At 33.0% G+C, this 13,497-nt stretch overlaps 1 protein-coding gene and 1 pseudogene across 10 annotated transcripts; both read right to left on the minus strand.

Moving 5' to 3' along the window:
* Positions 1-633: 633 nt before the first annotated feature.
* LOC150024717 (pleiotropic drug resistance protein 1-like) lies at positions 634-3,794 on the minus strand (annotated as a pseudogene). The gene is made up of 9 exons (XR_016516156.1): positions 3,744-3,794; positions 3,479-3,659; positions 3,379-3,414; positions 3,110-3,240; positions 2,544-2,691; positions 2,358-2,461; positions 2,158-2,259; positions 1,969-2,072; positions 634-1,887 (listed from the first exon to the last, which is right to left on the minus strand). The product of XR_016516156.1 is annotated as a pleiotropic drug resistance protein 1-like (transcript).
* Positions 3,427-8,051, minus strand: LOC137819202 (ABC transporter G family member 43). 9 transcript variants are annotated; one of them, XM_090296819.1, is made up of 8 exons: positions 7,987-8,049; positions 7,795-7,872; positions 5,210-5,357; positions 5,011-5,102; positions 4,408-4,590; positions 3,949-4,024; positions 3,744-3,844; positions 3,427-3,553 (listed from the first exon to the last, which is right to left on the minus strand). In XM_090296819.1, the coding sequence occupies exons 1-6, from the start codon at positions 7,987-7,989 to the stop codon at positions 4,016-4,018; spliced, it is 513 nt and encodes a 170-aa protein (XP_090152945.1). In that variant the 5' UTR covers positions 7,990-8,049; the 3' UTR covers positions 3,427-3,553; positions 3,744-3,844; positions 3,949-4,015. The 9 variants fall into 9 exon arrangements, with proteins under 9 accessions (XP_090152945.1, XP_090152943.1, XP_090152944.1 ...); XM_090296818.1 differs by having other exon boundaries at positions 3,520-3,659; XM_090296821.1 differs by having other exon boundaries at positions 3,520-3,659; positions 4,408-4,491; positions 7,987-8,047.
* Positions 8,052-13,497: the final 5,446 nt, after the last annotated feature.

The raw sequence follows: 13,497 nt of genomic DNA on the forward strand, positions 1-13,497 counted from the left end.
GTAATATTTATTTAATAAAAATGTAACATTTTAAAATGTTACTAAATCTTTTTAGGAAAGTTTATTTAATGAGAAGTAACACTATAAAAAAAAAGTTACTACTACAAATCTTTAGTAATTTTTTTTAATATAGAGGTGACATTTTAAAAATGTTACTCAATCATTTTAGTAATATTTTTTCAAACAAATATAATATTACAAAAATGTTACTAATTATTTTTAGTAATTTTTTTAATAAAAATATGACATTTTAAAAATGTTACTAAATTCTTTTAGTAATGCTTTTTATAAAACAATGACATTATAAAAATGTTACTAAAAACTTTTAGTAACTTTTTTTAATAAATAACTAACATTTTAAAAATATTACTAAATATTTTTAGTTATATTTTTTTAGAAAGAGAATAACATTATAAAAATGTTACTAAAAAGCTTTAGTAACTTTTCAATAAGAGGTGACATTTAAAAAATGTTACTAAATTTTTTTAGTAATATTTTTTAATAAAAAAAGTAACATTATAAAATTTTTACTAAACATCTTTAGTAAATTGTTTGAATAGAAAAATATACAAATTAATTAGATTTGGATTGTAAGATATGAATTTAATAAAGCAAGCTAGTAATAAAAATCTGTCAACACAAACACCAATAATATTTCAATGGATTTTCAATGTTTGAAAGTGAATTTAGACATGCCTTATCAATATATTGTCACTTTTGTTTACCATCTAGCACACATAAGATTCCTAGCATTTATTACAACTACATTCTCACAATCAGTTAATGTATAATGAGAATGACATTGGCAGTCATTCACTGTAAAATGTACATTACAGTTATTCAACATCGAAACCTTTCTCCTTTAGTTCAGCTGCAACCTCATTCTTCAGCCTTAACCACAACTTCTAAGATTCCTCATCCTTCCCTTGCCAGTGAAATCCTTGAATACTTTTTCGTGCTCCTTGAGCCTTGGCTTCAGTAGCATAAGAAAAGCCTAAAACACACTCTAATCATACTTGCAATGCTTATGACAAGGAAAAACTGATAGTATATCAAACACAGGTTCACCCTATCACCAACAATGTTTAATCATTGACATGAGACTTACCTCAAAGTACTAGTACTGGATCAGATGGGAAGAGTTGCTTCCAATTGGATCAGAATATATCTGCTCCCTCCCAATTTCAGAATTAACAGTTGCAAAGGTTGGTATTGAAGTACTTAATTATTATTTCATATATAAGCATGGTAATAACCTTGGAAGAATCACATCAGGAAAGATAACTACAATAGTTGAGAGTCTCAGACCTCATAGACTTCACACTAGAATCTCATGCTTTTCAATGTAGGACTTAAGATGTATTACAGTATATTGGTGGCCTTTTTGATACTTTTAAACAGGTTAAACTAAGTATTTGATCCAATAAATGACACTTAGGAATTAGTCTATCTATGAAAAAAAAGAGTTGACTTTTAGTCCACATACAATACTAGTACTGGTAAAGATACGTATGTGTTGTTACTATGCTTCTTAAGTTTAATCTCAAAAATTTGAGTTTCAATCCTTATACACCCTTACAGGAACTAAAATTTAATTTGTTTTACACATTCCTAAATGAGTGTTACCTACAAGGGCTAAATGAATAATTTAACCTTTTAAATGTGACTAATTACACATAAACAGAAAGGTTAATTGAAATATATATTAAACATAGGTACTTGTGGCATGTCTACAGAATACCTTATCTCATCAAAAGTGAGGAATAGAGGTTGAAAAGGAAGAACAATGCCTTTCCTTCCGTTATCACTAGCTTTGTTGTTTTTATCAACTTCTCTTGAAGAGGACCTGGATGATGGACTTGCTTCTTTGTCCATCTTTGTATCTGTCTATCATCATGTTATGTTATTTATGGCTTAGAACTTCAAGTTATAAGCACAAAACCTATAGCTTAGAACTTAAGTACTCACTAGAAGAATTTTTCCTGTTGGTAACTGAATGAACTCTTCAACCATTGAAGCATTTTTCTCTAGCAAATTCTCTTTGGATAGCCCTGTTTGATCCTTTCTGAATGCTAAGCAACATATTTAATTATCATAATGCATTTGTGTTCAGAAATGAAGTTCAACTAAAGATCACAGTTTACAAATGACACTTACGACTGAGATATTGCAAAACCAGGGTGAAGAGAAAGTTGAAGAGAAAAATCCACGAGATTTCAGTATCAACACTCCCAATGTTTCATTGGAATTTGGACTAACCTGAAAAATATATCACCCAATTATCTTAAATAAATATCATTTTCCTTAGCTCATTCTTCTTCGTAGAACTACTTCACCTTTAAAAACAAATTGATTACCTTTCTCCAACTATGCCCAAGAAACTCATTCACAGCTATAACATGTTGTCCATACATCATTGGTGAGGACCAGTAACCCCACATAAACCATTTGTGCTCATCCTCTAATGCAAAAAAATGAAAGTTTTCAAATTAGAAAGGTTCACTAGATTAGCCAACTTTGAAGTTACACTACCATTTTCTCACCTCTTGAAATCACAAATCCTCCCAAAACTGTAACTGCAAGCAGTGCAAATGTGCCAGCAGTGTTTGCCACGACAATATCCCTTCCTATTGCAGCCATCAACCGAAACAGTGTTTGTGCCATCTGGTTAATGCAAAAGATTACCAAGTACTGCCAATAAGATTTCTCATTAGATTCCAAAAGTAAGTGAGTAATAACATAGTTGAAGAATGAGGACAAATGATTTAGGCCTTGCTTGTTCATTGTTTTCAAAAACAGTTTTCTATTTTCTAAATTTTATTTGTCCCTCCAGCATATATGAAAATGTTTGTCTTCTAAAGACACTTCTGTTTTCTAAAAGTTAGTTTCTTGACTACTTGAACAAAACTTTTGGAGAGAACAAAAAAAGAGGATGAGAAAATATCTTCCATTTGTTCCTGTTTTTGGTTTCCAAAACACTCGTTTTAGCAAAAAAATTCAAAGCTTGATTTGCTAAATAATGTCCAATTGTTTTCTTTCTAAAACAAAAATGTAATAAGAGAATCAAATGAGTTCTTAGTTTCTTCTTGCCTAACTATTTGGATCATACCCAATATTGAACATTGCAACAGTGACTGTGAAGAATAAAGCACCCATGTAAGTTTCTGCATCTGCCTTGGTATAGTGACTCATCTTGGTTCGGAGAAATAGTGTTGTTGTCAAGATAGCTAAATAAGTAAGCTGAAAATGCATAACAAGACATGTTTAAGGGCACATAAAACAAATAAAAAGAAGAAAATGATACAGTGTTTTTAACCTTTTATTCATGAACAAATAAGCATTTTTGAACTACAAATATGGTTTGATAATGTTACTCACTTGTGTGGCTTTGAATATGTAGACAAAGGAATTTCGCTTCATAAGCAAAAATTCTCTGCTAGCACAAGCCCTCAACAGCTCTTTCTTGTTAACACCATACATTTTGTGGTCAATGCATTTGGATGGCACTTAGACTTGTCAAAAGGATTTTCCATTTCATCTCCAAGTTGTTTACCTATGTGAAATGATTGGAAGGCTTCAGCAAAATCCTTGACAGTGAAAAAGCTATACGTTTCATCTTTATGTGCCCAATATTGCCATTGATCTTTTCTTGATGTCACCTAATGAAGAGGAAAAAATTTACTCTATCTTCACAAAAGCAAGGGAAATTTTTTAAAGGAAGATTAAGTGAATCACACTCATACTTCTTGTAAGAAGTCAGCAACTCCTTTTCTTTCAGGACACTTGAAACCCATTGAATGTAGTCAATGACCACACTGTTCTACTGCCCTTCTAGTGTTGCTGCCTGCAATGAACAAGTAATGAAACAATGCAGCTTCTTCAAAATTCAGTGTGTTCTCCATTTCAAACATAAAGATTCAAGGCTTCCATTTCGATCTTATTTCTCACCTTGATATATGCATCCACATCAGGATCTGGTTCAATGTTTGCTCCTTCTCTCTTTTAAGTTGGTCAGTCAACATCTCTATAAAGTAGTAAATTTCAAAATTATTATTAAAAACACTATCTCTTTTTAGATATATTTAAAAGGTTTATGCATTCTTTTTTTCACAATAACCATAATTGTGTCCAATCCCTTGACATCTTGCTCAGAAAGCCAGTGTTTCTCTCACAGTCATTTCTCCAATGTGATTATCATGTTGACTTATGTAAGTTGATGTCCTTTGTGGCACAAACTCCTCAAGTCCATGTCCATTGTATGTTACTCTCCCAGAATGCTAAGGTTTCATCTCCAATGATATTAATTACTATAATTCAGGAAGTACTCAACTAAAACTATTGTTACTATAGTTAGAGAAATATAACAGTTATTCTCTCAAAAATTATTACTAAAATTGGTTTCCTTACCTTCAAATCTTTACCAAGTCTTCCCAGCCAATGCCAACAGCAACGTGGTCTTTTCAGGCTAGTGGCCCTTAAAGCAATGCCATTCTGCAAAAAGCTCAACATCAGAAGAAGAAAATATCTAGATGCTCCTTTATTGTTGTTGGGTTCCTCAAGTGGAGATATTCGATCGAGTTGGTACCTAACCTAAGAGACATGGATCTTAATAAGTCTTGAGTCATGAATCAACCTTTAATAAAATATATTGATACCACCTTCAATCTAAAACCTACATTAGATTTGTAGGCATTTCTTCTTCTATATTGTTCACCTCACTCATCTTTAGTGTGGGACTCTAGACTTCACACTTGAATTTCTCACTTCTCACTTTTACAAAGAGTTTTTAAAGCTAAGAAAAAAAAAATTGCAAAATAACAAACAAAGATTTTTTTGAATTCATTTAGACTTTATGATTCCACTAACATTATGGAGGATATGTAACGGTTTCTTTGGACTTTTAATCATGTGAAGAAAATTTAAGAGTCCCTGAACAAAAGAAAGACCGAAAAAATAAATAGATCAAAACCATTATATGAATAAAGGAACCATATGTGAGATTTGAATTACCTCAAGCACATTCACAAAGAAGTTGAGTAAGGTAGGCAATGCTCTGCTTCCAACATAAACTTGTGCTTCAACATTTATATGCTCAAATCGACCTTCAATTGTTGGAATTTCAAGCCCAACTCTGAGTTTAGTTTAACATAGCAAATAAAAATGAAGTCAAAATGAAAACGAAAATCAAGTCAAAAACAAAAAACCTTACCTAATTGTAGAAACAACTTGAAGCCTGCGATGGAGATTAGATTCAAGTACGTGCATTTGAGCATCGTCAACAATGTGGGTGAACGAATTGAACAGATTGAGAGTGAGAACCAACGAACGTACCAACGAAGAGTGCTAGCGAGCATGCTCTATAAAAATATTCTGACTCAAGATAGGTGATGTGATTCCACTAGGACAATTAGAATGATTCTTGACATTCTTAGGATTCATCTTGAGTTGGTTATGAGATAGGCACTTTATCATAGAATTGGATCAAGGTTCTATGAACAAGAACTCACCAAAACTAGTGCCAAAACACAAACTCATATGGAAGTTCCAATTATTGTCAAATTGAATCGATTAAAATGAGAGGAAAAGCAATTGCACCGAATAGAATTGACATAGAACTGAAATGAACCGATCAAAATGAAATAAAAGGCAAGAATACTGAAAAGAAGTGCTGGAAATGTAAAAACACCGAACCAAAACACAAAACAAAGAAGAACAACTTGCTGAAAAGTGAAATAGCCGAACCAAAAGACAAGAACACAAGCTAAGACATGAATATCAAAAGAGAAGGAATGAAGGAGAAGAGAAAGCTCATGAAGATGGAAGAATGGTTGGATGATCACGCCACTAGGAGGATGGAGACTCCAAGATAAGTGTGCAAGCCGCCACTTGAGGTAACCATGGAACCATCAAGATAAGACTAATGAAGAAGGCACAAAGCTCTCCAATGCTCTCTCAAAAATTGAGTATAGTTTCTCTAATCAAAATTCAAATCTGAAAAATACAAGGACAGCACCTTAATTTATATCCTAGAGGTGCTGAAATGCAAGCTAAATAAATTAAAAAACTCCCCCCAAATTCAAATGAAAGTGGCGCCTAAACCAAGTCATGAGGAAGGTGTGATCTCTTCTCTCACTTTGGCACCTCCTTATTTACTCCTACACCTATCTACTAACGCACCCCCCTTCCTAAGACTCCTAACTAAAGACTAAAAGATGCTTTAACAATAGAGGTTTCCCTCTAAGCATCTTCAACCAAAGAAATTACAAAAAGAGAAAATAAACGTCCCCTAGCTCCTAAAGCTTTGAACATGCTTCTTGTAAGCCTTTGAGGTGGGTTTTGACCTCCATGGCCGTCCTCAACCTCTTCTTGCTCTTGATGATTGGCCTCCATGTCCACTTGAGCTTAATCTCCATCAATAGGCCTAATACTACATTCCTAACTCAATTTAAAGCAATGAATCTAAGTAATTTTCACTTATTTGGTCCTTGAAAACTCTTTATTATGAATGCAGGACATTATAACTCCTGCATTTCCAGTATTCTTTCCCCCAAGTTTGACTTACCATTATTATGCTCCCCATTTGAAGCTATTTGAGTATTCCCAAGATTATGAAGTCTTTGGCCAATGCTTTTTCAATACATTTGAGCACCAACCAATGTCTCTAAATGTCTCGATCTAGCTAAACCATTAACTCTAAATGTTGCAGCTTTTGGAATCCAACAGCAAAATTTGAAGGCAATACAAGAATGTTGCATATTAATATCTCAACAGCGCCCTAATCAATAATAGTTTGGGCTGCTACTACTACACATACATATACATCAATTAAAACTTATTAGAATCCTAGATAACTTAAGAAGTGTGGTAAGAGAAAGGAAGTAGAAAAACCAATGAAAAGGAAAGGGAGAACAAAACTACTCGGAGTGTACGTAATAAAAAGAAATCACAACATCCTAATGGTAAAGAAAAACCTATTAGTAATTACTTAACATATAGTTTAAGAATTGTTCACACTAATTCTACGAGTCAGCGTATCAACCCTTGCATCATGGTTTCGCCTTCTTTTACTTTATATTTTATTCCAACTCAAGTTAGCTTTGATGTTGAGAAGAAACAAAGACCATTTAACTTTCCTTCAATTCAATTTATTAATAAAAGACTTATATACATAACAAAATCAATCATGGAGGCATTTCATAGAAGCTTAGGTGCATGGAAAACGGCACCTGAAAGCTCCAAATGATGCAGAGAGAAATGAAATGAATTATTCTAGTATTCTTATCAGAAGAACTTTTGCAGTTCTACTCAACTATACTCAGAAGACAACTTCAGTTATACTAAAGATGCAACTGCACATATATATGCACAAATAGAAATAATTAATATTATCATAACACTATAGTTTTGTACCAAATCAGAATCAAGACGTTATGTACAAAATCAAGGAGATAATCACTCAAACAAAATTATCAGCATTTTAATACAGGAATCAAACATAAATTAATCACAAAAAATGAAACAACAATATTGACCTGCTAAAAAAACACTAATCCAAGAGTTCAAATGTGAGAGAGAGTCAATACAATACACACAGATTAAAAACCATATAAAAACACAATGAAAATTAAAATGAAAACCAAATAAAATCAAAGACAAAAAAATCCTACCCAATTTGTAAGGACAAATTGATATTTGTGAGATAACATAGATCAAATTCAAATACCTGCGTTTGAACTGACAATGCGAGACGCAAGCACGAGATAGAGAACGTATGAGAGAGCGTGAAATGCTTACCTGCGTTTGACCGTGAGAGTGATCAATCATGTAACGATGAGAATAACAGTGACACAGAGAGAACGAGCAAGACGGAGACTAGGAGCGCGAACAAGAGAGTGAAACGAGAGTGTGAGAATGAGGAAGAGGAACGAGACTAAGAGAAAATGGAAAATGAAACGAGAATGAGATTTTGAAAGTAAAGAGAGTAACCATAGTGTGAGATTCATAGAGCAAGGAGACTCAGTGAGTTAGAGAAAAGGTACAGATTCAGAGAGTAGAAGGAAATGAGTTTGAGAGAGTGACTTTTAAGACTAAGAAATTCATGTTTTTTTTATATTTTATTAGTAATATTTATAAAAATATACAAATTTAAATTTATTTATTGTAACATTTATTTATAAAATGCTATAATATTATGTTTGTTCTGTTTTTAGTGACATTTATGTAAAAAAATGTTACTATAGTAATTAAAATTTATATAGAATCACATTTTAAATAAATGTAAATATGAAAATGTTACTAAAGGTAATTAATGATGTAGTGAGAAATGTTTGGTGAGGTAGCATCGGCTCATTGCGACTATGGGGTTTAGTTCATTAAAAGGTTAGTTCTTTGTTAGTTGAGGACTTCACGGTTTTTTATGCTTCGATTTTGCCTAAGTTGCATCCTTGTTATCTTTATTACTTTCTGCGTAAGAGGTAGAGATGGATTAGTCCACATGTGTGTGATAGTAGTTGTTATATTTGAGCTAGTTGAAGTTTGCTATATAATAAGTTAGGTAGCGAGCACCCGTGAATAAAGGTGTATGAGATTCTCTTCTGTTGTTAGCACCGTTAGTAAAGGTGCCCGTAGGAAGAATATTTTTATGTTATATTTTTTAGTTGAGATTATATTCTTGTAAGCCTCTTCGTCTAATCAAGCTCGACTCGAGCCTGGAGGCTTGTGTACTAGACAAGAATGCTTGGGACCTCGGCCCAGGTAGGGGTCAGCCTAGAAAAGGTAATTAAGATGAAAGATAAAGAGATATTTTTATTTTTTATCAGTTGTGATATTATTCTAAAGATGAAAGATATAATTTTTATTGTTTAAATATGTTATCATATTATTCTGAAGATAAAGAGATATTTCTATTACAATGGTAGTTATAAAAGGGGCAAGAGACCCTAGGTAAAGGTACGTTATTTCTAAGACTGAAACTGAATACTAATCTAATTTTAGTAAGCTCTCACCGACTTGATCGTTGGAGTGTAATCAACAAGTAGAGTCCCCTCTGTCCCAACAGAGCCACATTCCAGTTCAACAAGAAGACGCAAAACCGAATCTAGGGGAGTCATGTTAGAAGCGGAGCTTTCCACTCAAGTCAACTGGCAAAAATATTTGTAATAAAAATTATATTTTATTAAAAGTAAAATCAACACTAAATAATATTTTTTAAGTGAGTGGTAGTAGTGGGAACAATTTTACCTCCACAAGGTGGACGCCAAATGTTCTTGCCGAGATGAGGTCAGTCGAAATTCGGGTGGGCTCCGAGTAGCTCCCTTCAAGCTCTAGTGATTCAGCCTCCAAGGAATGAGAGGGCTCCATCTGGTTTTAATGTGTCATATTATAGTATCTTTCATAAAATCTAAATATCATGCATATAAATCGGAGTATTCTATAATATAATCCAGAGCTTTATGTAATATAATCAGGAACATTGTACAGGTAAATCAGAGCATTCAAAGATATCAGAATATTGTACACTAAAATCATGTTATTTGTACATTAATAAAATTAATTCCTAAAATATATTTATCTAAATTAATATTATTACATTGGTTAATTTTACTTCATCATGAGTCTTGCCACGATTTAGCCAGAAATTGAATACTTACAATTCTAACCAGATCGGTATATGTCCAATTTGAACTTGAGACGGTACAGATACTAATATTTTTAGTTTCTATAATATTATTTTATTTAATTGATGTAATAATTATTTATTTATTTTCTCTAAGTTTAATTGTTATTTAATAAATTTTTTAGTGATATTAGTGAGTGTTAAGTAGTTTTTTTTTTCAACTTAGTATAATTTTAAAACGAATTTTTTGAAATGGACAAACTTTTTTCGATGATAAATGTATATTACAAATAATTTTAAAAAGAAATAAAACTCATATATTTCATATACGATTTTAATGTAAAATCATATATTAAATATAATTTTTAATTTTAAAAATGGTATTCTGTTAAATTAAAAAAATATTAAATTTGGAATTCGTATAAATTGCTAATTAAAATCATATATAAATATGTGTTTTAATATTTTTAATATATAATAATATTTTTTTATTATAATAAAAAAATATTTTATAAAAATTTATTCAATTAAAAAATATTTTACAAAAAATATATTTTTCTTTAATTATATATATATATTATAAATATTAAATAAAGGTAATATATGAAATATAAAAATATCAACTTTTTAAATTTTTTTAATTTAATATATTAAAAAAATAAAAACGTATATTTTATATACAATTTTAATTATAAATAATATATAAAATATAAAAACTTCAAATTTTTAATTTTTAATTTTTTTCAAATTTATATATTATTATACATTAAAATATTGAAAACGTGTATTTTATATATAATTTTAATTAAAAATCGTATATAAAATATACAAATTTTAAATTTTTATTATTATTATTATTTAATAGAATATAAAAATTTAAAATTTTAAACATATATTTTATATACGATCTTATATTAAAATGGTATAAAAAAAATTGTTAAAACCGTACCATAAGTTGGCGAGTTTAGATTATTTGTAATTTGCTATTTAGCTAAACCCTAAACCCTATCTTCAGAAATAAAAAGGTGCTCATTTAGATAAATTCGTTTTAAAATTATACTAGAACTGTGTTTAGAGTCGACATGTACACTGCAGGAGCAGAAAATTTATGACAGTTTTATTACAAATATTAAGTAGGATTTTATCATTAATATAATAAAAAAAATTAATAATTAAAAAATTTCACAGAAATGTACTAATTAATAATTAATAATTACCAGATTTCATTGAAAACATATTTCTTAACCATCTAAGTTTATTTTTAAATTAAATATGATATTAATTGAGTAAAATTGGTGAGTTTTAATATTTAATCATCTAGCTTGTACGGGCTAAATCCAGTAAATCATTGATTTCGCCCAACTGTCATCATAAATATTCTTTCCAATTCCCATTCCGTACGTGTAATGTTGCATCCTAACTGTTATCTTTTGCTAAGCACTAATTTTCCTCATTGTGTTAAGCGCGAGAGAGAGAATACATGCATTATGTATTATTGATCTCTAACAAACACAATTTCATTACAAACTGTATCATCCATTAACATGCTTTATAGCTAAAATGGCTCAGGGGCAAGGTGCGCAGGGATGTAATTGAGGATCTGGTTCAAACCGGAATGATTTCACCACGTTCTTTTTTTGCAAGCATACCAAACGGGTATGGGGAATTATACATGATTAAAATCTTTAGAAGATGGACTAGGGTTAAAGAAGTACTCCTATAAAGAAGACTTAACAAATGGGAGAGAAGATTTGGGTTTGTTAGATTCTTTGAGTGAGGAATGTGGAAAGGCTAGAAAGGGACTTAGACCAGATATACATTGGTAATAAGAAGCTGCATGTAAACATCCCGAGGTACACGAGGAGTGAGGTGGAACCTAAAAGGGTGGTGACTGAAAACAGGGGGAAGCGAATGGAGAAGACAAGGAATCCAAGGTGGTTACAAGAGAAGGGTCGTGGCAATACTTATCAGAAGAGAAAGGAGGTTTGGCAGGTGAAACCAGGAAGAAAATCATATGCAAACGCGGTTAAAGATGATCCCCAAAAGAGGTGGAATGGGCCAATCATTAATACAAAACAACATGTTGCACCTTGGATGGAATCCAGTATAGTTGGGCAGTTTAGGGAAGAGTTGGACTTCGAACAGCTCAGTGACGAATTTGTGAAAGTTGGCATGAGTATGGTAAGACTAAGGTATATGGGGGATAATCTCGTTCTTCTCACTCGGCGAGAAAATATAAATATGGAGAAGTTGTTTAAACTTAACAGGTAATGGTTTGAGAGTGTTTTTCTGAACATTGAACCATGGACGGCGGAACAAGTTGCAGGCCACAAAGTTGTATGGGTGAGATGTTATGGGCTACCTCTAACGCTTTGGAATAAGGATTGCTTCTCTAAAGTGGTAGGAGAGGTAGCAACATTGGTAGCAATACATGACTCGACGACGATGTGGGAAAACCTGGAGTATGCAAGACTCCAAGTTCGTCTGCTTAAAAATTGTAACGCAAAAATGGCTAAGAGCATGAATATTAATGATCAAGTGCTGAGTATTTATATTGAAGAAGAACATCCTACAGGACTTGGAGGTCAATGTATGTGCAACCAGAATCTATACGATTCCTCTGATAGTGTCTCTTCTTCTGAGACCTATGTAGAGGAAACTGCTCTACGGAGGGGTAGCGGTGAGGAGGTGGCTATGTGTGGAGGAGAGGACCGCCGTGTAGAGGAGGAGATGGAGGAAGGTGAGGTTTCGAGTGTGAATAAGACAAAAAAATACCTCTTCTAAGGTCTCTACTCTGGGTAGCGCTGTCGTGCAGAGAAAAGAAAACCTGTGTTTCACAAAAGAGGAAACCAAGGGCCTGGAGGAGTCGGCGGATGTTGCTCTGATAATTCAGGATGAAAAAGTTTGTCTCTCCTTACAAAATTACCATTATGTGCATGCTGAGTTGGCAAAGTTGGTAGTGGAAATTGAAAGTAGGGGTACACTGAGTGAACCCAACGGGTCTCTAGGCTAGGATCGAGAGCAAGAGGCCCACTCGTGTATGGGGGGAATCCCTGGAGAGAACCCAAAGCAGGAGTCTGTTAGGATATCTGACGGAATGAAGGAAATCGCTATGAAGGAAGATGATGGCAGCCATATGGTAGGTTCGGTGACATCAGATTGTAAGGAAGAAGGTTGTGAGGATGGCATTCGTTCGAACCTCCCCATTCACGAACAACCTTATGGAATCTCAGTGGAAATTAGGAATCAATGTGGGTCGACATCACAAGATCCGATGATGGAAATGGAGGGAGTAGCGGGATGTTCAAACATATCTCCTCCAAGGCGGGGCAAGATGAAAGGGCTGAGTGAGTTAGGGGAACCAAATACCTTCCCAAGACGGTCCGTTAGATTAAGTGCGAGAACGGCTCAGGTGAGGAGGAATTTGTCGCTAAACGATGGCCCAGCAGCAACATCTGTTTCTGATGGTGACATCAACAATTGTAATACTCGTATTCGAATCTCTAGACCCTCGGAGGAACCTGCAGATTTATGGATTCTTGGTAAACAGATTGGGCTAGCTTGCCGTCGAGAGGAGGAGGAGGTCATTTAAGAATTCCATTGCATGGAAGAGCGAGATTCGGAGTTTATGAAGAATGCAGAGGTGGGTACCCTAAATGCTTTATATGCTGATTTTTAATTTAAATATAAGAGGACTGGGGGGAGGAACAAAAGCTAGGTACTTGAGGAGGTGTATAGCTATAGAGGAAGCGAAATTCGTGTGCATTCAAGAAACAAAAATAGTTGAAATAACGGACGCTAAATGTTTTTCACTATGGGGAGATAATAATATTGGGTGGATTCACAATGGAGGGACTAATGGAAACGGAGGAGTACTATCT

Source organism: Phaseolus vulgaris, chromosome 10 (genome assembly GCF_051622355.1).
Source record: "Phaseolus vulgaris cultivar YP4 chromosome 10, ASM5162235v1, whole genome shotgun sequence".
Lineage (NCBI taxonomy): Eukaryota > Viridiplantae > Streptophyta > Magnoliopsida > Fabales > Fabaceae > Phaseolus > Phaseolus vulgaris.

Bases quoted from the DNA above. Each gene is read 5' to 3' on its own strand.
- LOC137819202 (XM_090296817.1), bottom strand. The intron at 5,358-7,794 runs GTAAGCATTTCA...ATATTTTTATAG, and splicing joins ACTCTCACGGTCAAACGCAG to AGCATGCTCGCTAGCACTCT. The intron at 5,103-5,209 runs GTAAGGTTTTTT...CAACAATTGAAG, and splicing joins CAAGTTGTTTCTACAATTAG to GTCGATTTGAGCATATAAAT.